Genomic DNA, 21,717 nt, shown 5'->3' on the forward strand with positions numbered 1-21,717 from the left:
TGGTGCAAGAGCAAAAGACAGACAGAAAACTTGCAGTCTTTGGTTTAGGGGTGTGGTGTATGCGTGCCTGTGGGTGATTTCTGAGGAAGGAAAGGCTAGTGCCCACAGTTAAAGACAGAAGAATTTTTGCTGACAGAAACAGAGGAAGCTAGAGGAAGAACATGATTTGGGGTAAGACAATTTTGCATTTTGGACTAAGAGAGAGTAACTTCTAAGGCCTCCACCCTCGCTGAGGCACAGCCAAGGGGCTAGTGAAAGCTACTCAGAATGCAAGGCCAGGCCGAGTGAGCAGAGATGAGACCATGTCGCAACTCCCGCCAGGGTCACAGAGGTCTGAAACCTTAACCCTCAGCTACCGCTTCCTTAAGTTCCACTCCCCAAGCCGAGACAAACGTTTGTGGAAGTCCGGCCCGCGTAGCCCACGCAGACCTGGGGAGAACAAGCTACCCAACTCGGCTAACACGGGGCAGTGGGGGCAGGGCGCTCGTGCCCGGCGCGTGCGCGCGCGGCGCGCCGAGACGCGGCCTGGAAACTAGGGAGCGCGCGCCCTCCACGTGACCCGGCCCGCGGGCGGCGACGCACACGACGCGCTCCTCACGTGGTCTGTCTCTAGCCCCGTCGCCGGCGGAGGCGGGCGCGGGCGCGTCCCTGTGGCCAGTCACCCGGAGGAGTTGGTCGCACAATTATGAAAGACTCGGTTTCTGCTGCTAGCGCCGGAGCTGAGTTAGTTCTGAGAAGGTTTCCCTGGGCTGTCCTTGTCCGGCGGCCTCTGCTGCCGCCTCCGGAGACGCTTCCCGATAGATGGCTACAGGCCGCGGAGGAGGAGGAGGTGGAGTTGCTGCCCTTCCGGAGTCCGCCCCGTGAGGAGAATGGTACTGGACCCACTCAGGCCCCGGAGGGGGAATGGCCCCGGGATTGCGATCAGGGAAGCGGGAGGACTCGGCTGGCAAGTGTGTGCGCGGGGCCGCTCTTCCTGGGGCGAAGGATTTCGGATTTGCGTTGAGCTTTCCGGACTTGCCCTGACGGGACGGGAGTGCGGTTCTTTTCTCGGGTGAGGGGCAGGAAGCAGGTAGCAAATCTGGCGGCACTGCTTGTCGCGGGAATCCCCTGAGCGGAGCCCGGGCTCCGGGGAGGGCCCCTCGAGGCGTCAGCGGCGCGAGCCGCGGAGGACCTGGCGGAGCTGAGCGGCCGCAGCGCGCCAGACGCAGCGCTCAGCCTCCAAGCTCCGCATCTCCCGGGAGCGCGTTCCTCCTGGCGCTTGCTGCTGGCTGATAAGGGAGCCAAATGCTCTGCTCAAGTTCCGCAAGGAAGGGGAGGGCGGGCTGAGAGGGAACTAAAAAGGGCTAGAGGATACGGGTTTGGAGCTGTGCCTGGTTTGCTGCGCAGCGTGTACTCCACAGGTACAATTTCCTTCAGAGCCAAAGAGGAGGGATTTGACGATAGTGACGCTTGCTCTGATTTGGAATTTTCTTTAGCAAGAATTAAGGGTTTTAATGTGCTTCCCAGGTGGCTCAGTGGTAAAGAATCCGCTTGCCAACGCAGGAGACGCGGGTTCGATCCTTGGGGTCGGGAAGATCCTCTGGAGGAGGAAATGGCAACCCACTCAAGTATTCTTGCCTGGGGAATCCCATGAACAGAGGAGCTTGGCGGGCTACAGTTTATAGGGTCGCAAAGAGTGCGACACGACTGACCAACTAAAACGACAGTAAGGGTTTTATTGGGACGCTGCTGTAGGTACGCGAGGCGATGCGTTGTCTGGGTTTGTGTCGAACCACCTCATCCGTAGCCGTAGAGTAGGGTTGGTCGTGTGCAGAGAGGGATGCGGCGCATTGCAGCTTTTTGATAGAAGTTTTTGTTAAGGCCAGGAATAAATTAGAAAATTTCTTACTAAAGATCAGGAACTTGAAAGAGCGGGTAGGTGTTCCTGATCAGTACTTGAACTAGTTAAGCTTCAGGCGAACAACTCTCCCTCTGCTGGAGTCTGGCAGGTATACTTTTCTCTAGAAACTAATTCAAGTGCCATACAAAACTGAAACCACGAATATAGTTATACTTTGACTAAATAGTAAATCTTTCCATTGTTTTCCACCTTTTTGGGTAAATGTAAAGTCAATAAAAACGTCATTTTACCTTTTTTTCATAATTTTTAAAAGAAGGATTTAAGTTCATCTACCAACACTAAATTTTAACATTTATTAGTTAAGTGGATTTTAAGGGGAGCTATTTTTTTTTTTTGGTGGGGGGGGAGTTGAGTCAAAGTGGTTTTTATGTAAAAAAAACAAAACAGCAAAGCATTAATACTGACTCTTCAGTGATGTGTCTCATTTTCTTAGATGGTAAATAGCATACATTGAACATACATTTTAAGTATTTAGAAAAAATTTAGATACATTAGAAAATGAAAATGAAGATGATTCATCATCTTCAAAACCATTGCTTCCTACTGTTTTGTTAAAGCAACCAGATGACTTTATTTCTAGTGACTTTCTAGTGAAAGTCACTTAGTCTTACCTTGGGTGCTGTTAAGTCCAGCCTCTTAATGTTTTGCTGTTACATACATTGAAATGCAGCTTTCAAAATTTAAGATGTGGTCTGAGTTTTTCTTGTGTTTGCTGTGTTTCCACTTATGTCCTGTCTCTTATATGTATATAGCAAATGCACTCTCCCAGAAACATGTTTGTATACAACATTGTTGTTTCTACAGGGAGAAATTCTCACTTTAAAATTTGACAACAAGAATCTGGTTTTATTTTTTTCTGTTGCTTGGGTCCCGACTGCTGTTGAGTCCTGTGATTTTTCCCTACAATTTCCAATTATAGTGAAACCTTAGGATAACCCAAGACTGAGGTTCTCCAATAATGGTAATTTGTTGAGTCTCCTGAACTTTAAAGTCAACATTGTGACCTAAAAGTTTCCCTAAGTATGTTGAGGTTATAATTCCTACTGTAAAATCTGTTTAAGACGTCTGTTTCTGGTAGTCATTTTCTTCTTTGACACTAAGAGAAAGTGTACAAGAATGTTCTGCACTGCTTTAAAACTAATCAGCCAAATGACCAAAGAACAGAAAAATACCAAGAAATACAAGTTTAACTGGCGTGGAATAAAATTTCTTACAAAATAAAAAGCTATGGCTATTAAAAGTATTTGTTTTATTCATTTGGTTAACACTTAGTATTTACTATGTTCTAAGTACAAAGAGTCGGACTTGACTTGAAATGACTTAGCACACAGCACGCACAAGCACTGGAGTGGCAGAGATGTGATAGACAAGTTTCCTACTTTCAAACCACTTACATTCTGGTTATTTATATAAGAACTAACTACCTGCCTGTTGTCAAAGGAAGATGCATACCTTACTTCACAAAACAAATACTTAAAGTGTCTACTGTGTTGCAGATTCTATGATACTCTGTCTTGAAGGGCAATATAGATACGCAAAAAAGCAAGAAAGTTCAGTTCAGTCGCTGAACCATGTCTGACCCTTGCTATCCCATGAACTGTGACATACCAGGCTTCCCTGTCAATCACCAACTTCCAGAGCGTGCTCAGACTCATGTCCATTTAGTCGGTGATGCCATCCAACCATTTCATCCTGTCGTCCCCTTGTCCTCCTACCTTCAATCTTTCCCAGCATCGGGGTCTTTTCCAGTGAGTCAGTTCTTCACATCAGGAGGCCAAAGTATTGGAGGTTCAACTTCAGCATCAGTCCTTCCAATGAATATTCGGGACTGATTTCCCTTAGGATTGACTGGTTTGATTATTGCGTAGATTACTGTGAAAGTATAGGGTAATCAGGCAGAAAAGAAAGTCTGGGTAGGCTTGCAAAGGAGCTGATAGTAAAGGCGAGTCTTGTACCGTGTGTGCTAAGTTGCTTCAGTCGTGTCCAGCTTTTTATAACCCCCTGGACTGTAGCCTGCCAGACTCCTCTTTCCGTGGGATTCTCCAGGCAAGAATACTGGAGTGGGTTGCCATGCCCTCATCCAGGGGATCTTCCTTACCCAGCGATTGAACCAGTGTCTCTTACATCTGCATTGGCTGATGGGTTCTTTACCACTAGGGCCACCTGGTAAGAGGCAATAGTAATTAATTAACCAGGAAGTAGAAGAGATGTAGAATTGATGGTTTTAGTTTAAGGGAACTGAGCTTTAGAAGAGAAGAAGCATCGATAGTTCATCTGAGATCTATTATACAAGTACTGTACATAGTTTAGAATGAGTAGAGTATGAGATGATGTAGTGTACTAGTGAGAGTGTTATGAAGATAGAGAGGGACCAGTTTTCTGAGAGCAGTGTATGTCAGGAAGAGAAGTCTTGATTTTATTCTGGAGATTAAGGATCCACTGAAGGAACAGTATGGAAGGTGAATTGCTGTGTGTTTAAACTAAAAACAGAGATCATAAGAAGTCTTTAGCAAGACTCTGAGCAAAATATTTAGGACTTGAAATAAAGAAAAGGGAAAGAAGGAACCAACTGAGGTGTTTAGTAGGGGTTAGAATATTCAGACCTTGGTTCCTTCAGGGAAGGGTGTTTGCGTGTGTTGGCAAATGTCAGTAGTAAGAACCAGACATAAAATGAAAACATGAAATAGGTGAAGACATTACTTTAATATGTGCAAAATGTAATGTTTAAAGGCAGTACTTAAAATGTGTATTTTTGATTTTGATTTTTAAATGAAGATCTCCTGATGCAAAAACCTCTTAAAATTTAATTTTGAGAGTTTTGCCAGTCAGATATTTTTGATATAATGCTCTGGCATTCTCTCTTTCTTTGACATTCAAATGTGGGAGATTTGAAACATACAAAGGTGTAATAGTAAAACGAATCACCATATAGCCATGACCCATTTCAACAGTTTGAAACATGTGAATATTGTTTCTTCTATTAACTCTCTCATTCTCCATCAACTGGATAATTTAAAAACAAATCCCAGACTTGTTCTGTCTGTAAATATCTCATGATGTTTGTCTGTAAATCCACAGCACTGTGGTGCTCAGTCATGTTCGATTCTCAGCTTCACCGTGGGCTGTGTCCCACTAGGCTCCTTGTCCATGGGTTTTTGCAGGCAGGGATACTGGAGTGGGTTGCCATTTCCTGTTTTCAGGTATCTTCCCAACCCAGGGATGGAACCTGAGTCTCTTAGTCTCCTGCATTGGCAGGCGGGTTCTTTACCACTGCACTTCCTGGGACTCTCTTACAGTACTATTATCACACTCAAAATTAGTAATTCTTTAATATCATTCAATATTCAGCATATTGCCTTAGTTCTCATTTTTCTCCCCCAATTGATTTGTTTGAATCAGTATCCAAAAAAGGCTACACAGCATTTGGTTTGATAAATAATTCTCAGTCTCTGTATCCCCCTGCCCACTGCTTTTTTCCAGTCTTGTGATTTGCCATTTAATGTGGGGGTGGGGGATGCATTTTATTTGCCCTGCAGAATTTCTCACAGTTGGGATTTTGTTGCATGTATCCGTGTGGCATCACGTAGCATGTTCCTTTCTCTTCTGTATTTCCTGTGAACTTGTGGTGAATCTTAAGACTCTTAGATTCTTGTTTGATGTTTGGTAAGACTACTTAATAGATAGTGAAGTACTTTGTATTGAATCACATTAATAGGCACATACTGTGTGTCGATTTTTCTCTTTTGGGTGTAACAGATTATCTAGTGGGTTGCTGTTGTCAGCTGCCTGATCTTTTAATCATGAAGTTTCCCATCATATGTTCACATAATAGCAATTGATGATTATTGCCATTGCTTAGTTATTTCATTCTGGATTTCTCTTTCTCCTTTTTGGTGGGGATGTGGACGGAACCTTTCAGTTTGTGATTAAATTGTACAGTTTTTTTGGGGTGGGTAACAGCTTTTTAAATGCCTGTTTTAAGTTTGGTGCATGGAGACAAACTTCAGAGTGGTTGAGATTTGTTTAGAATATGAGCAGCATTTGGCTATCTATGGGAATTTGAACTGAGTCATTTATGTGAGTTAATATTAAAAAAACCTTAGATGTGTGTCACTTTTTTAATGTGCTTTGCGAATTATTAGATTAGTTTGAATTTGAGTAAAAAGTGTGACTTGGAGAATTGGATGTCTTCTAGTTTATCTTTATAAAAACAATTGGTTTAATTTGGTTTAAGTTCATACATTTAGATATTTCGTTCACCCTTTGGTTTGGTTCACCTTGGATTTAGAAAATTATTCTGAATCTTTTGGGGGAACATGTATTTAGTTTCCTGACCATTTAAAGGCTTTAGAACCCTGTTAAAGAAATTTTAGTTATGGAGGTAAGCAGTTCTTTGAAACTGATAGACATGCCTGTTCACTGAAGCATTTTTTGCCAAGTCACGCTCTTTTATGAGCATCACTGTTACTGTGTCTGTGAAAGGCAGATGATAATCTTTTTTCTACCTGACCCCAGGAGCAGCACTTGGATTAAAGTCTGTGAAACCCTGTTTGTCCTTCCTTGTGTCATGAAAACATGTTCGTAACACCTCAACTATCCCGGCTACCACACTTCTGGAAACGTCAACCTTTGGAAACCCAACTCCTCATAGAAGGGAAAAAAAGATCTTGAGCCAAGCCATTATCAGAAATATGGCAGCCTTGAGCCCAGATTTCACTGGTTGAAAAATATGTGCAAAGTGAAATTTAATAGACTTAGTTACCTACTTTCCTCTGACAGTTTGTAGTACACTAGGAATAATAGAAGTTGTCTGGCAAGCAGACTGTTACTGCAAGGAGGAGACTGGAGAAGCATTCACTAGAGTAGAAAAATAGAACTGTAAATTACCCTTTAGTATGTGAACCAGGTCTTCCTTGTTTTTGAGAATTTTACCACACCCAGTACCTGGATGTGCTTCCCTGGTAGCTCAGTTAGTAAAGAATCTGCCTGCAATGCAGGAGACCCTGGTTTGATTCCTGGGTTGGAAAGATCCTCTGAAAAAGAGATAGGCTACCCACACCAGTATTCTTCGGCTTCCCTTGTAGCTTAACTGGTAAAGAATCTGCCTGCAATGTGGGAGACCTAGGTTTTGATCCCTGGGTTGGGAAGATCCCCTGGAGAAGGAAAAGGCTACCCACTCGGGTATTCTGGCCTGGAGTATTCCATGGACAGTATAGTCCATGGGATCGCAAGGAGTTAGACACGAATGAGCCACTTTCACTTTCTTTCATATTTTGAATACCTGGAAGATACTCTACCCAGAAAGTACTCCTGACTAAAAAAAGTGTGTGATAGGCTTTAGACAAATTTTCACAATATTAGCTAACATGTATTAGCATATTAGCATTTTGGAGAAGGAAATGGCAACCCACTCCAGTATTCTTGGCTAGAGAATCCTATAGACAGAGATGCCTGGCGGGCTACAGTCCATGGTGTCACAAAGAGTCGAATTCGACTAAGGGACTAACATTAGCATTTAGCTGTTATTGTTCTAAGTGCTTTGAAAAAGTGAAAGTGTTAAAGTTGTGCCTGACTCTTTGTGATCTCATGGACTGTCACCCACCAGGCTCCTTTGTCCGTGGAATTCTCCAGGCAAGTTTATTGGAGTGTGCCTTTGGATGCTTTGTAGTGTTACTACACAGAGTATATATACTATGTTGTGGTCCTTTGGTGTTCCCAAGTTTGATATATATAGAATTATGTACATCTTTTTATGGATCTTGGTTTTTTATTGAAGTATAGTTAATTTAAAATACTGTACTAGTTTCAGGTATACAACATAGTAATTCAATATTTTTGTAGATTATACTCCATTTAAAGTTATTATAAAATACAGGATATAGTCCCTGTGCTGCACAATATATTCTTATAGCTTATTGGTTTTTTCTGTTTTTTTTCATTTAAATGAAATTAGGTTTTGGAGATTAAGTCATGTTGATACATGTAAGGTTTAGTTTATCCCTTTGAGCTGCTGTATATTATTCCATTGTAGGAATATACTGTGTGTTATCCATTTTACTATTATTGGGCATTTAGGTTGTTTTCAGTTTTTTATTAATGATGTAACATTCTTGTGTATATCATGAGAATTTTTCTAGGAAGTATATAAATAGAATTGCTGGGTCACAGGGTAGGTGCATCTTCAACTTTGTAGGTATTGCTGGAGTGTTGACTAAAGTAATTGTGCAGTTTCCACGCCCTCTAGAACTGTGTAAAAATTCCCTTTCTTTTTTCCAACATCTTTGCCAACATTTAATTGCTTTGGTTCTTCTGTTTTGCCCGATCCATGAATGTAAAGTACTTCCTCATTATTCTAATTTGCATGTCCCTGGCCACCAATAATGTTGTGTGTCATTTCAGGTTAAAAGTTTTTGGCTATGGTTACTTTCCTTCTGGTGAATTCCCTTTGCTCAGTTTTCTAATGAATTATATTTTTCTTCTTTATTTACTTGTAAAAGTCCTGTATGTAGTCTGGGCAGTATTTTTTGTTTGTTTGTTTTTTGCTTTATAAGCTACAAATATCTTCTCCAGTCTCTAGGTTTTTTAGTTTTTATTTTGTTAATGGTGGACTATTTACTTATTTTTAGGTTGTTGATGTATATTGGTTTTTAGTGTAATAAGTTATCAGTATTTTCTTTATAGCCTGAACTTTCTCTTATCTTGAAGTCATAAAGCTACTTGTTTATTTTTGGTAGAAGTTGTAAAGTTTTGCTTACAACATTATGACTTAACCCATCTAGTATTCATTTTGGATTCTAGTGTAATGGTTTGTATACATATAATAATCATACTGTCTCCTGATTTGTATTGCTCTCTCTCAAGTTGCTCAGTCGTGTCCAACTCTTTGCAACCCCATGGACTGTAGCCTACCAGGCTCCTCTGTCCATGGGATTCTCCAGGCAAGAATACTGGAGTGGATTGCCGTTTCCTCCTCCAGGGGATCTTCCCAACCCAGGGATCAAACCCAGGTCTCCTGAATTGCAGGCAGATGCTTTACCCTCTGAGCCGTCAGGGAAGCCCCTTGCTGTCTCTGCTGCTGCTGCTAAGTCGCTTCAGTCGTATCCGACTCTGTGTGACCCCATAGATGGCAGCCCACCAAGCTCCCCCGTCCCTGGGATTCTCCAGGCAAGAACATTGGAGTGGGTTGCCATTTCCTTCTCCATTGCTGTCTCTAGCACTCACCAAGTTTTCTTAAGTGCAAGTTTCTGTTTCCAAGTGATTTATTCCATTGTTCTGTTTGTCTTTTTTGTCAATGTAGTTATTTGGATTTTTTAGTAATCTTAGGTGTCTACATCAAATTTCTTGACTTTGTATAAGAAATTAAAATTTTTGCCAACATATTTATCATCCTTTTTCTCATAAAGCAATAAGTTTTGACTCCTTTTCATTTTAATAAAAATTCTTTATGGTAGAATGATAAATTGTTCTGAGTAAGACTTTATTTAGAATACTTGAGAAATAAATTACTGCTGCTTGAGCTAAGTTAAAGTTGGTCACTTTTTAGACTCAATGTCTGATCTTTAATATGTTGGACTCCATGGAATGGCACAGTGGCAACTGCTCATACTTACCTTTATCAGACATTTTCTATCCTTTAAATTGGGGCAGTACTGGAGTGGTAAGCAGGCAGGGTAGCAATCTCCATGAGGTCAGCAGGGCAGCAAAACCAACAGAAAATAAGATTAAATGTAGAAGTTGGACTCTTTTTGCAAACATAGTCATGGTATGAATCTGATTCTTTTTATTTATTTTTGGCAAAAGTCTAACAATTTATTGGAGCAGACTAGAAAAGTAGCCACTAAAATGACAAAAACAATTTTTAAAAAAACTTTTTATATTGAAAACAATTAACAAAGTTTTATTTTTTAATATGTAAAACTTTACCAACTATTTATTACTCCACAGAAGCTTTTCAGCAGTGTCTTTAAAACCTATTGGGAGAGTTCACATCTGAATTATCAATAATACCTAATTAGTTAAGTGATTGGCAGCCTTTTAAGCATAAGAGCAGAACTCTATAGAGTAGGGGCCTGTTTGAGTGCCAGATCTCCTACAGAGGAAATAAAAGAATGCCAGCCATTTTCAACATTTTGCTTCAAGCTAGCCTTAAGTTTTCTTTGTCATTATGCCTTTGCTGACGGACATGTTGTCCAGCGTACAAAATTACCACAGAACTCAGAATTTCTAGATCTGTAGTGTCATTTAACTTTTTAAAGCTATTGCGGTTTATTAGTAGACAAGCTTCCTTTTAATTTGATGACTTTTCTTTTGAATATGGGTCACATTTTCCTGTTTCTTCTTATATATAGTAATTTTGATTATATCATAGATGTTGTGAATGTTATCTTGGAGAGATTGTGAGTTCTGTTTTAGTCCTCTGAAGATTATTGATTTTCTCTTTTAAAGTAGTTGCTACTGATTGAATGTTTGTTTCTTCCCAAAATTCAGCGTTGATGTTATTTAAAGACGGAGCTTTGGGAAAGGAGTTAGAGTTAGAGGAGGTCATGAAGGTGGGGTCATTATACAAAGAGACCAGAGATCTTGCTCCCTATCACCGCCTTGTGAGGACACAGTGAAAAGACAGCTGTCTGCAGTCCGGGGAGGGGGCTCTCAGACGCAGACCTTACTGGCCCCTTGATCTTGGATTCCAGTGTCTAGAACTTGGAGAAAATGAATTGTGGTTGTTGAAACCAAAGTTAAGTCTTATGGTATTTGTATGGCAGTCAGAACACATTAGGATAGTAGTTGATTAACCTGACTGTACTAATTCCAAACTCTGACTCCTTCAATGGGCAATAAAAATATCTATTCAGTTAGTTACTCTATTAACTGACCTGCTTGGAATCTGCCCCATGTATGTATGTTTCATGGGTCAGCTAGATTTCAGCAGTGTTAATATGCAGCAATTAGGGTTCCCTTTTTTTGTGACTCTGTCCTATGCAGGACTTTCCCCATCACTTTCCAGCTGCTGTTGTCACCTCAAAGTTTGTATTCTGGTTCTTCAAGCCAGTAAAATTATGGAATTTCTATTGGAGTTTTAGCTACTTAGTATGTATGCGGTGGGGCCTCTCTTAGCCATAAAATAGGAAACTCACTCAGTACTCACTCAGTACTGTTCCTTTATCCTGAGTACAAACTTCATCTGATTCCTTACCGCTTTTGGTTGCCTGTTCAGTACTACTAAGTAGTTTTTTTTTTTTTTTTTTAATGTTTATTTTATCCAGAGTTTATGGTTATTGTCTTGGGAGCATTAGTCCAATAGAACCTCCATAGCTGGAGGCTCCTTTCTAGTATTAATATATAGAATTGTTGAGTGTATTTAGTTGTAAAAATAGACTGATTGATTTTCTTTTATTTATTTATTTATTTTTCCAGTGGGTTTTGTCATACATTGATATGAATCAGCCATAGAGTTACATGTATTCCCCATCCCAATCCCCCCTCCCACCTCTCTCTCCACCCGACGACTCTGGGTCTTCCCAGTGCACCAGGCCCGAGCACTTGACTCATGCATCCCACCTGGGCTGGTGATCTGTTTCACCATAGATAATATACATGCTGTTCTTTCGAAACATCCCACCCTCACCTTCTCCCACAGAGTTCAAAAGTCTGTTCTGTACTTCTGTGTCTCTTTTTCTGTTTTGCATATAGGGTTATCGTTACCATCTTTCTAAATTCCATATATATGTGTTAGTATACTGTAATGTTCTTTATCTTTCTGGCTTACTTCACTCTATAATGGGCTCCAGTTTCATCCATCTCATTAGAACTGATTCAAATGAATTCTTTTTAACGGCTGAGTAATATTCCATGGTTTATATGTACCACAGCTTCCTTATCCATTCGTCTGCGGATGGGCATCTAGGTTGCGTCCATGTCCTGGCTATTATAAACAGTGCTTCGATGAACATTGGGGTGCACGTGTCTCTTTCAGATCTGGATTCCTCAGTGTGTATGCCCAGAAGTGGGATTGCTGGGTCATATGGCAGTTCTATTTCCAGTTTTTTAAGAAATCTCCACACTGTTCTCCATAGTGGCTGTACTAGTTTGCATTCCCACCAACAGTGTAAGAGGGTTCCCTTTTCTCCACACCCTCTCCAGCATTTATTGCTTGTAGACTTTTGCATAGCAGCCATCCTGACTGGCGTGTAATGGTACCTCATTGTGGTTTTGATTTGCACTTCTCTGATAATGAGTGATGTTGAGCATCTTTTCATGTGTTTGTTAGCCATCTGTATGTCTTCTTTGGAGAAATGTCTGTTTAGTTCTTTGGTCCATTTTTTGATTGGGTCATTTATTTTTCTGGAATTGAGCTTCAGGAGTTGCTTGTACATTTTTGAGATTAATCGTTTGTCTGTTTCCTCATTTGCTATTATTTTCTCCCAAAAAAATATGGAACACTTCACGAATTTGCGTGTCATCCTTGCGCAGAGGCCTTGCTAATCTTCTCTGTATCGTTCCAATTTTAGTATATGTGCTGCCGAAGTGAGCACAACTGATTGATTTTCAATGTTACCTTGAAGTAGAACTTTTAAAGCAGTCCTTTCCCCGCCCCCCCTCAATTTTCACTATCAGTGTATAGTGAAAGATGTCAAGAAAGATGTGCTGGTACTGATTTGTTTGAAGAGTAGGATGTGGTTAGTAGACTTATTTGTAGCATATATGCCCCTTATTGCTAGGAGACAGATAAGAAGAATTTATAATTGAATTTTGAAGCATTGTTGAGATATGACTGTGTGGGGGGCATTTTGCTAAAAACATTGATCATAATCTTCAGAGCAACTTTGTGAGATAGATATGTTATTCTGTTTTATGGGTTGGGAAATAGAAGTTCAGACACTTAAGGTTGCATTAATGCAGTAACCAAAAATGGAAAAAAAAAAAAAAAAACAATCATCAGTGAACAGATTATTCTGAACTCCAGAATCTGATCTCTTTTACCACTGAAGATGACGTTTCCCTCTTCGCTAACATTCTGTGTTCTTAGTTGGTTTTTCCTTTACCCAGAACATAGAGGCTTAGGAATTTTCAGATTTGTGTTTGTAGTGTGCCATCTTTTGGTAAAATACAGTAATGCAATCTAGCAACAGAAGTATAAAATTAGGAATTTTTATATGTATTTGTAATCCAGGGCACATTTTTTTTGGATACTTGATGGTAGAGCAAAAGCTCAGAATTTCAAAAACTGTAGAAACCTATTATTGGGAATGATTTGCCATTATCAGCTGGGATATGTCACTGTCAGGCATAGGAAGCCACTCCCTAATAGAGTCAGTGAATGCCATAAATGACACAACTGGTGTGTATGGGGAGAATATATTTACATTTGGTGTTTGCACAAATAGGAGAGGTGGTAAACCCTTGAAATAAACTTGGTGAATAATGAAGGTAGGGGAAGCTGTGATAGTCTTGAAGTGTGGAAATGTTTTTGTATGTCTCTGTAGGCACAAAATTTGATAAAACTTTGTGAGCATCAGAGTGACACTATTTAAGTGACTTAGTCAGAGGGTTTGCTAAAGTTTTGGATGGATTTGTCAGTTAGAGACTACTATGAAGGATTTGAAGTTGTGAAGAGATAGTAGTGGCTATTTATTATTTTTAACAGGAATGATAAAATGAAACTAACCATGAGTACTTTTGTACTAGGTTCTGAAATTGAAGTGTTCCTGTTTGGGTAGTTTTATATTTTATCATAATAGACAAATGAGTACTGAGAGTGAAAGTGTTGGTTGCTCAGTTGTGTCCCACTCTTTGCCACCTCATGGTCTGTAGCCCGCCAGGCTCCTCTGTCTATGGCATTCTCCAGGCAAGAATACTGGAGTGGTTAGCCTTTCTTCTGCAGGGGATCTTCCTAACACAGGCATTGAACCCATGTCTACTGCATTGCAGGCAGATTCTTTACCGTTTGAGCCACCAGGGAAGCCCCAAATGAGTACTAGAAGGGACTCAAGTGTTTTAGGTTGTTGGTGATTGAAAGTGACCATTTCTGGGGGAAAAAAGCTAGGTATATGTACTCGAACACTAGATTTTTTTTTTTTCCTCATTAATGTTTAGATTTTGTGTTTACATCATATGACTTATTTAATGCCTTTTCTATTGAAATTCCTGCAGAAAAAATAACTTTGTTCATGTATATCTAAAACTCTTTAGCCCCATCTCGTTTTTCCTCTCTTTAGAAAACAATTCTTAATACAAGGGCCTACTGGGATTGTAGGCCTGGTAGAAGGGACACTAATAATATCCAAGAAACAATGCAGGGGAAGAATCTGAAGGACATGGCCTATACTTGTTGGATTGAATTGGCTCAGTGGAATTGTGAGACTTTTTTGTGGGGAGCTTTTGTGAGGTTTAGAGCATGGGTTGGCAAACTATGCCATGTATGGCAAATCTGGCCAAGGCCTGTTCTGGCCAAGGCCTGAGCTCTGAATGGTTCTTATATTTTTTAGTGGTTGAAAAACAAAAGAGTATGTGATAGAGGCAGTAAGTGGTCCAAAAAGCCTAAAATATTTACCATTTGGCTCTTAATAGGAAAAAAATTGCTGATTGCCCATATAGAGTATAGCCATACTTCTCTTAAGTGCAGGTTGCTCAGTCGTGTCCGACTCTTTGCGACCCCATGCCAGAATACTGGGGTGGGTGGCTCTGTCCTCCTTCAGGGGACCTTCCTGAACCAGCGTCTTTTTCGTCTACTGTGTTGGCAGGCAGGTTTTTTACCACTAGTGCCACTTGGAAAGCCCACTATTGTGAATGGAGTATTCAAGTAAGTTCCATCAGGTAAAACTGACTGATAGTGTTTAAGTCTACTCTGTTCTTTCTAGTTTTCTGCCTAATTATCCAATCAAGAAAAAGAGGAGGGGGGCAAAGGGGGGTGTAAATTGTACAAGATTGCATTTCTTAACCTTTATCTAAGCCATATATTTTCAAGTTCTCTCTAAGATGTTTTCCTCCTTTGTCAAGTAATTGTCCTTTGACAAAACTCCTTAAAAAGGTTCGCTGTATTGTTAATTAATAAATTTGCTCATGTTGTGTTCACTTTTCACCCATCTTTCATTCACGCTGTAGGCTTTAGGCCTGTGCTCATGAATTGCAAATAATTTAGTTTTTAAAAAAACATATAGTTCATACTGAAGCAATCTGAGTGCTTCTCATGCTTGTATATTGCCACTGTTTTAGTGTGTTATTTGCATGTTAAATGTTTAGTTCTAGAATCTGATTTTGATGGACTTCATTACTGTATCATGGGACTGAGCTGCCTTTTTGTTTGCAAAGAAGCTCACAGAGAGATATTCCAAACAAATCTTTTGTCTTGCTTTAACAACCAGTAAAAATAGAGCAGTAAGTACAATCACTGAGCTGTTCTTCTCCACCCCAGAACAGTTCCAGTTTTTCTAAAAGAGAGAAGCAACCCTTTAAAAGATAAATCACAGTATTGTAGTTAATATAAACCCATTTTTATAATTTAAAATTTTATTTATTAATTTGGCCATGCCAGGTCTTGGTTGCAGCACTCAGAATCTTCAGTTGCAACATGTGAAATCTAGTTTTCCTGGCCAGGGATTGAACCCAGGCCCCCTACATTGGGACACAGAGTCTTTAGCCACTGGACCACCAGGAAGTCCCTGCATTAAAAAAAAAAAAAAAATTATTTATTTATTTTTGGCTGTGCTGCATCTTTGTTGCAGAGAGGGCTTTTCTTTAGTTGTGGCGAGCAGGGGCTGCTCTCTAGTTGCGGCCTTCTTATTGCGGTGGCTTCTCTTGTTGCAGAGCACAGGCTCTAGGGCACACGGGCTTCAGTAGTTGCAGCACGTGGGCTCAGCATCTGCGGCACCCGGGCTCTCGAGCGCAGGCTCAGTAGTGGCGCACCGGCTTAGTTGCTCCATGGCATATGGGATCTTCCAGACCATGGAGCGAACCTGTGTCTTTGGCACTGGCAGGCAGATTCTTTACCACTGAGCCACCAGGGAAGCCCCCTGTGAGTTTTTGTTGTTTTTTTTTTTTTCCCCTGTGAGTTTTAATAGAAGAGGAGCATAATAAAAATTTCATGAGTTTAAAGCAGTAAGTTAGTTTTAGTAAAAATTCAACCTCACATCATCATGTTTTAGAACAGCCTACCAAATGATTATTTTTAAAGTTACAAACAGAAGTCACTTGAGTAAGTGCCTTCCGGTGCAGATGTGCTGTCTGCCTTCAGTGGACTCTGGTTCTGGAGTGGGAGCCGAGTTTAGGATAAGAGTACCATATCAACAGTCTAACTGACCTGGCCAGATCGTTTGGTTGTCAGGACAGTGCTCTCACTGTGATCCTGGGGTTGGTTCCATTGTCCTGTAGTTGCATAAGGCAGTAGAAGGGATGGTGATTGCATATCTTAAATAGTGTAAGCCTCTTTGGTGGGCAGATGTGACAGAAGTTTTGTTGCTTCAATTTTCTGAGTGAAATGGGAAGTAGGTCGTCAGTTGAGAATAAGAGTGGTGAATGAGGGTTGGAGGTTTGAGGAGAGGAGGACATAGTGTGAAATTGTACAGGAGAATGAGAAAATGGATCAGGGAAATGTGGTGTGACTATTGGGCATCATTAAGGGATGTTTGAGTTTTTAAAGTGAAATCAAAGGGTGTTTTGTTTGTTTTTCCTGTAGTCATATTAACATAGGCAGTTATAATGGGGAATTGGATTGAATCAGGATTTGGTTTGCCAGGTGTATTCCTAGTACAGTAAAACTGAAGAGAGTCCTATTTTTTTTTCCCCGGTGAGAGGTATGTAGGTAAAGCAGATTCTTCAAAGGAATACCAGACTTTAGTTAGAAAAAGAAGATGGTGGAGGGACTGTGCTAAATGAACTTTAGAGTGTAGGACATTTCGCTGATGAAGGGTCATGGGTTCTAGAGGGCATTCTGTGAGTTTTAAAGAATTTATTTATTTACTTTTGATTGTACTGGGTCTTCATTCGCTGTGTGCAGGCTTTCTCTAGTTTTGGCAAGTGGGGGCTACTCTTCTTTGAATTGCCTGACTTCTCATTGCACAGTGGGCTCTAGGCACGTGGGCTTCAGTGGTTGGAGCTGCCAAGCTCTAGACCTAGGCTCAATAGTTGTGGCACACTGGCTTAATTGCTCTGTGGCATGTGGGATCTTCCCAGATCATGAATCAAACCCGTGTCCCCTACATTGGCAAGTGGATTCTTAACCACTGGACCACCAGGGAAGTCCCCATGCTGTGATTTTTGTAACTAGGGGATCATGGTATAATTTGCTCCTACTTAAGTGAATCTATTTAAAGGAGAACCATTGACCTAGAAAATGGACATTTTGAATGGAGAGACAGAATTTTGCAACCAGAATTAGACTAAAGGATATACTAAGGTTTATGATTAGAATATCTAAAGGATTTGAGAGGAACCTGCAAACTCCACCATCATAATTCTGTCTAGAATATCTCTTGTCCTAGGGGCTTCCTTTTTGTTGTTTTTGATTTGCCCCCCTGGTTGGTTTGCTGCTGCTGCTGCTGCTAAGTCGCTTCAGTCGTGTCCAACTCTGTGTGACCCCATAGATGGCAGCCCACCAGGCTCCTCTGTCCCTGGGATTCTCCAGGCAAGAATACTGGAGTGGGTTGCCATTGCCTTCTCTGCCGGTTGGCTTATGGGATCTTATTTCTCCAACTAGGCTTGTACCCTCTGCAGTGGAAACTCCTCTACCCAGCCACTGAACTGTAGAGGTTTCGTTATGGAATATAGGCTCTTCCTTTTTGTATTGTTCTGGTAGGAAAGAGGCAGGTAGAGAAGGGAAAAGAGATTTTGATAGCATGCTAATATCTATATTTAATATATAATAATATCTATAGACATTAGAGATATAATGTTTAATATTTTCTATATATCTAATATATAATATGGAGGTTGAAGCTCAAGATCTTTAATCTACTCAGTCCTAATTTGTGGAGTTTCACCTTTTTCAATCTATGATGCCCCATCTCTTTCTAATCAGTCACCTGTAGTAGGATCCAGAGGCTAGGGATCCAGGCAAAAACTTAAGTAGTGGTATAAACAGTAATTTTTAAAAACCATTTAAGCTTGAAATTGTTTCAGATTTACAGTAATTGAAGGAAATATGTTAATCTTCCACTGTGATCCTAGATTTGTCTTCTTCTCCCTATTAATTTTTGTGCTATGTTCATTTTAGGACTGTTCATTTAGGACTATATTCATTTAGGATTGTTCTAACAATCTGGTGAATCAGACATTTGAAATCATGTAGTAACCTGTACTGTTCCTATTGATGTTTAGCATCTCTTTTCTAGTATTATTTTTCTCTTGATTAGAATTTGCTTGATGTGTTTTTTGATGCCTGTGCCATTAGCCATTCCATGCCCCTGTGCTTCAGTATTTATATTAGAAATAGAACAGAATATATCTAGGGGTGTTTTTGGCTGTGTCATGCGACCTGTGGGATCTTAGCTCCCAGACTAGAACTCAGGGGACCCAACTTGTGCCCCCTTCAGTGGAAGCACAAAGTCTTAGCCATGGGAATGCTTGGCAAGTCTCTGACAGTCACTTTTAATTGGCTGTAAAATGATCCATTTCCCGGGATCATACCAGCCCCTCTTGAGGTTTTTAATTCTGCATAGCACTATTGATTTAGTATCTGCATAGTACTGTTGATTAGTAATCTCAATCTCAGTGGATTTAAATGGAATGATTCTCATATTTTAGTTGTGCTGTCATCAATAAATATGTAATAAATACTTAGTGAACTAAAACTGGAATTATTTTTTATGTATTTCTTATTAAATTTTTCTTTGTAATATTAATTGGTTAATTTATAAACAAAATCTTTTAAACTTTCTGTTTTAGTCCCAGAAATCCTGGATAGAAAGCACTTTGACCAAGAGGGAATGTGTATATATCATACCAAGTTCCAAAGACCCTCACAGGTAAGTATACTTCTCTTTATTCTGAATTCTTCTAGAAATTTAGATGTAAATTACATTGCTATTTATTTATTAAAAACTAAACTTCTTAATTATTTATAGTTACTGTTGGGTGAAGGAAATGGCAACCCACTTCAGTGTTCTTGCCTAGAGAATCCCGTGGACAGAGGAGCCTGGTGGGCCGCTGTCCATAGGGTCTCAAAGAGTCGGACACGACTGAAGCGACTTAGCATGCATGCATGCATTGGAGAAGGAAATGGCAACCCACTCCAGTGTTCTTGCCTGCAGAATCCCAGGGACAGATGGGGTTGCACAGAGTCGGACACGACTGAAGTGACATAGCAGCAGCAGCAGTTACTGTTAATTTTTGTGTTTACTGTTAATCTTTTATGATTAGGAGGAGATAGTATTAACAAGATAGCATTCTGCAGTTCTTAATGACATTTCACAACACGAAACCTCTCATTCAGAGTGTTCTTCCTTCCCTGATAGTCCCCCATATCATACTAGTGTATTACAAAGATCAAACAGTTAAGTCTCTTTTTTAAAAATTTGATTTATTGATACTGAGAACTTAAAAAGTTTATGTATCTGTTTAAGGGGCATCTATTGAGTACCCAACACTATAGTTTATGCTGAAGAAAACAGTAAGAACCTAATGGTTGCTGTTTTTGTTTTCCAATATGTAACTATAGATGAGTACCTATTGGAAAACCCATCACCAGAAATTTGTTGGCATCTCTGATTGTCCTTTGGTCTTAAAAATGGCACTGATAATAGAAAAAAAAATTTAAGTACAGGACATGAGTTAGAATTCAAGAAAAAGATCTCTTGAGGTATTTATTGAAGAAACATTTTTCCTAAATTTTTTCTTTTTTCTGAGACCTAAAAATAGCCAAAAGCATAAAAGGATACATCAAAGATATACTTACTTCCTGGACTACAAAGCACTTTTCTTCAGAAGCACTTAGGACAAATTAATTGAAAAAGGTGTTTACCAGGGTTTTTAGTTGTCTTACCGTTTCTGTCTCCTATTAAACCTTGTTTTCTATGCAGTTATCTTCTCTACAACTTTCACTTCCATTTGATATATGGCTCTTATGAAAATACAGCCAAGTAAACAATCTTTTATTAACTATTTTAAGTTACAGTATGTGTGTGTTCAGTCACTCAGTTGTGTCTGACTCTTTGCTGCCCTATGGAGTGTAGCCCGCCAGGCTTCTCTGTCCATAGGATTTTCCAGGCCAGGAGTACTAGCGGGTTGCCATTTCCTTCTTCAGGGGATCTTCTTGACCCAGGGATCGAACTGGTATTTCCTGAGTTGGCAGGCAGGTACTTTTACCACTGAACCACCTGGGAAGCCCAGTCTTTTATTAACTGATGTATATTAAGTTATAGCACCTGTCCCTATTATTGTGACATCATAGTGAATTCTCGGTAAATATTTGTTGAATAGAATTTCTGAATATTTTGTTTGTATATTACATAAACCTTTTGTTTTAAATTCAACATTTCTTTTTATATTAATGGAAAAAAATTTTGAGTCTCTCGTTTATACAAATTTTCATTATAAGAGAAATGTGCATGATAAATTTTGCAAGCTTGAGATGCAGAAAGTTGGCTCAATATTCAGAGTATCAAAACATGAAGACAGTCGTTATTAATAACATTTATTGCACTTATTTTTAATCTTGACTCAGTGCATAGCTTTTGTTTTAAAATATTGCTAAGTTCAGTTTATATGTAAAACGCTGTATCTTTTTAAATGAAATGTTAGTAATTTTATTTTTGCATAATATCCCTTTAAGAGTAGTAGTAAATACTCTGTTGGTGTAAATACAGTTCATATATGTATCCTACTGTTGGGCACTTGAGTTGTTTTCAATTTTTAGCCTATTTTAAATTAAAATTAGGTTGTAATGGAGATCTTAGTGGATAAAACTATTTTTGTGTTTCAAGTTTTATTCCCCTTTAGTATATGTAATGCCAAAAAACTTTCCAAAAGATTAAAGAATATGTACATTGTCACCAGTAGTGACAGGAATGCCTGAATATTGATTAAAGTTAGGCATCATATTCAAGAATGTGATTAATAGAAAATTATATATTAAATTTGCATTTATTTGATCACCATTAAGAAAACATTTTTTGTATTCTTTAATATTCCCCCAATTTTTGGTAATTTCTGTAAATGCTTTTTAGATCATTAAAATAGGTTAACCTTATTGTCTCTTTCAATCATTATTCTGTGATTTATTTGAACTTCATACTAGTTATTAAAGATGGGTTTTGTTATAAGATCATGTTTTTTAACCAGAGAGCACCAATGACATTTCCCAGGTCGTGTTGTTCTTTGTTCTTAATTGTTGCATCCTTACTAATTATATATCTGGATCATAATTTTAATATTCCCTGATTGATGGACATTTTAGCTAACCTGTTTTTCTTTTTTTGCTATTAGACAAAAGTATTCTGTAGTGAATAACTTTATTTTACACATATTCTATAGATACTTTTAACCTTTACTCTTAAGTACTGAAATTAGAGTTTGAGAATCTACATTTTTCATTTTGATGAGTATTGCCAAATTGCCCTCTATTTGTACTCCTACCAGCAGATATAAGACTACTTTCCTCTATATTCTTACCAAGATATTGTCTTAAAGGATTAAATGATTTTCTTCCAATCAAATATCTTTTCATATGTATGTTTTTACTGTGAATTATCTGTTCATATGCACTTCCTAGGTGGCTCTGTGGTAAAGAGTCTGCCTATCAATGTAGGAAATGCAGGGGACATTGGTTTGATTCCTGGATCAGGAAGATCCCCTGAAATAGGAAATGACAACCCACTCCAATATTC

General features: G+C 39.4%; 1 protein-coding gene and 1 non-coding gene across 2 annotated transcripts in view; one reads left to right on the top strand and one right to left on the bottom strand.

Moving 5' to 3' along the window:
- Positions 1–742: 742 nt before the first annotated feature.
- TRPM7 (transient receptor potential cation channel subfamily M member 7) overlaps positions 743–21,717 on the top strand; it is a 101,862-nt gene continuing 80,887 nt past the window's right edge. Inside the window, exons 1-2 of the mRNA XM_065940100.1 lie at positions 743–872; positions 18,779–18,858. Coding sequence (XP_065796172.1) covers positions 870–872; positions 18,779–18,858 — 83 coding nt within the window. The 5' untranslated portion in view covers positions 743–869. The remainder of the gene's footprint in view (positions 873–18,778; positions 18,859–21,717) is intronic.
- Positions 12,326–12,432, bottom strand: LOC136172694 (U6 spliceosomal RNA). The gene has a single exon (XR_010664048.1). It is a non-coding gene; the product is annotated as a U6 spliceosomal RNA (small nuclear RNA).

This window comes from Muntiacus reevesi, chromosome 7 (assembly GCF_963930625.1).
Source record: "Muntiacus reevesi chromosome 7, mMunRee1.1, whole genome shotgun sequence".
Classification (NCBI taxonomy): Eukaryota; Metazoa; Chordata; class Mammalia; order Artiodactyla; family Cervidae; genus Muntiacus; species Muntiacus reevesi.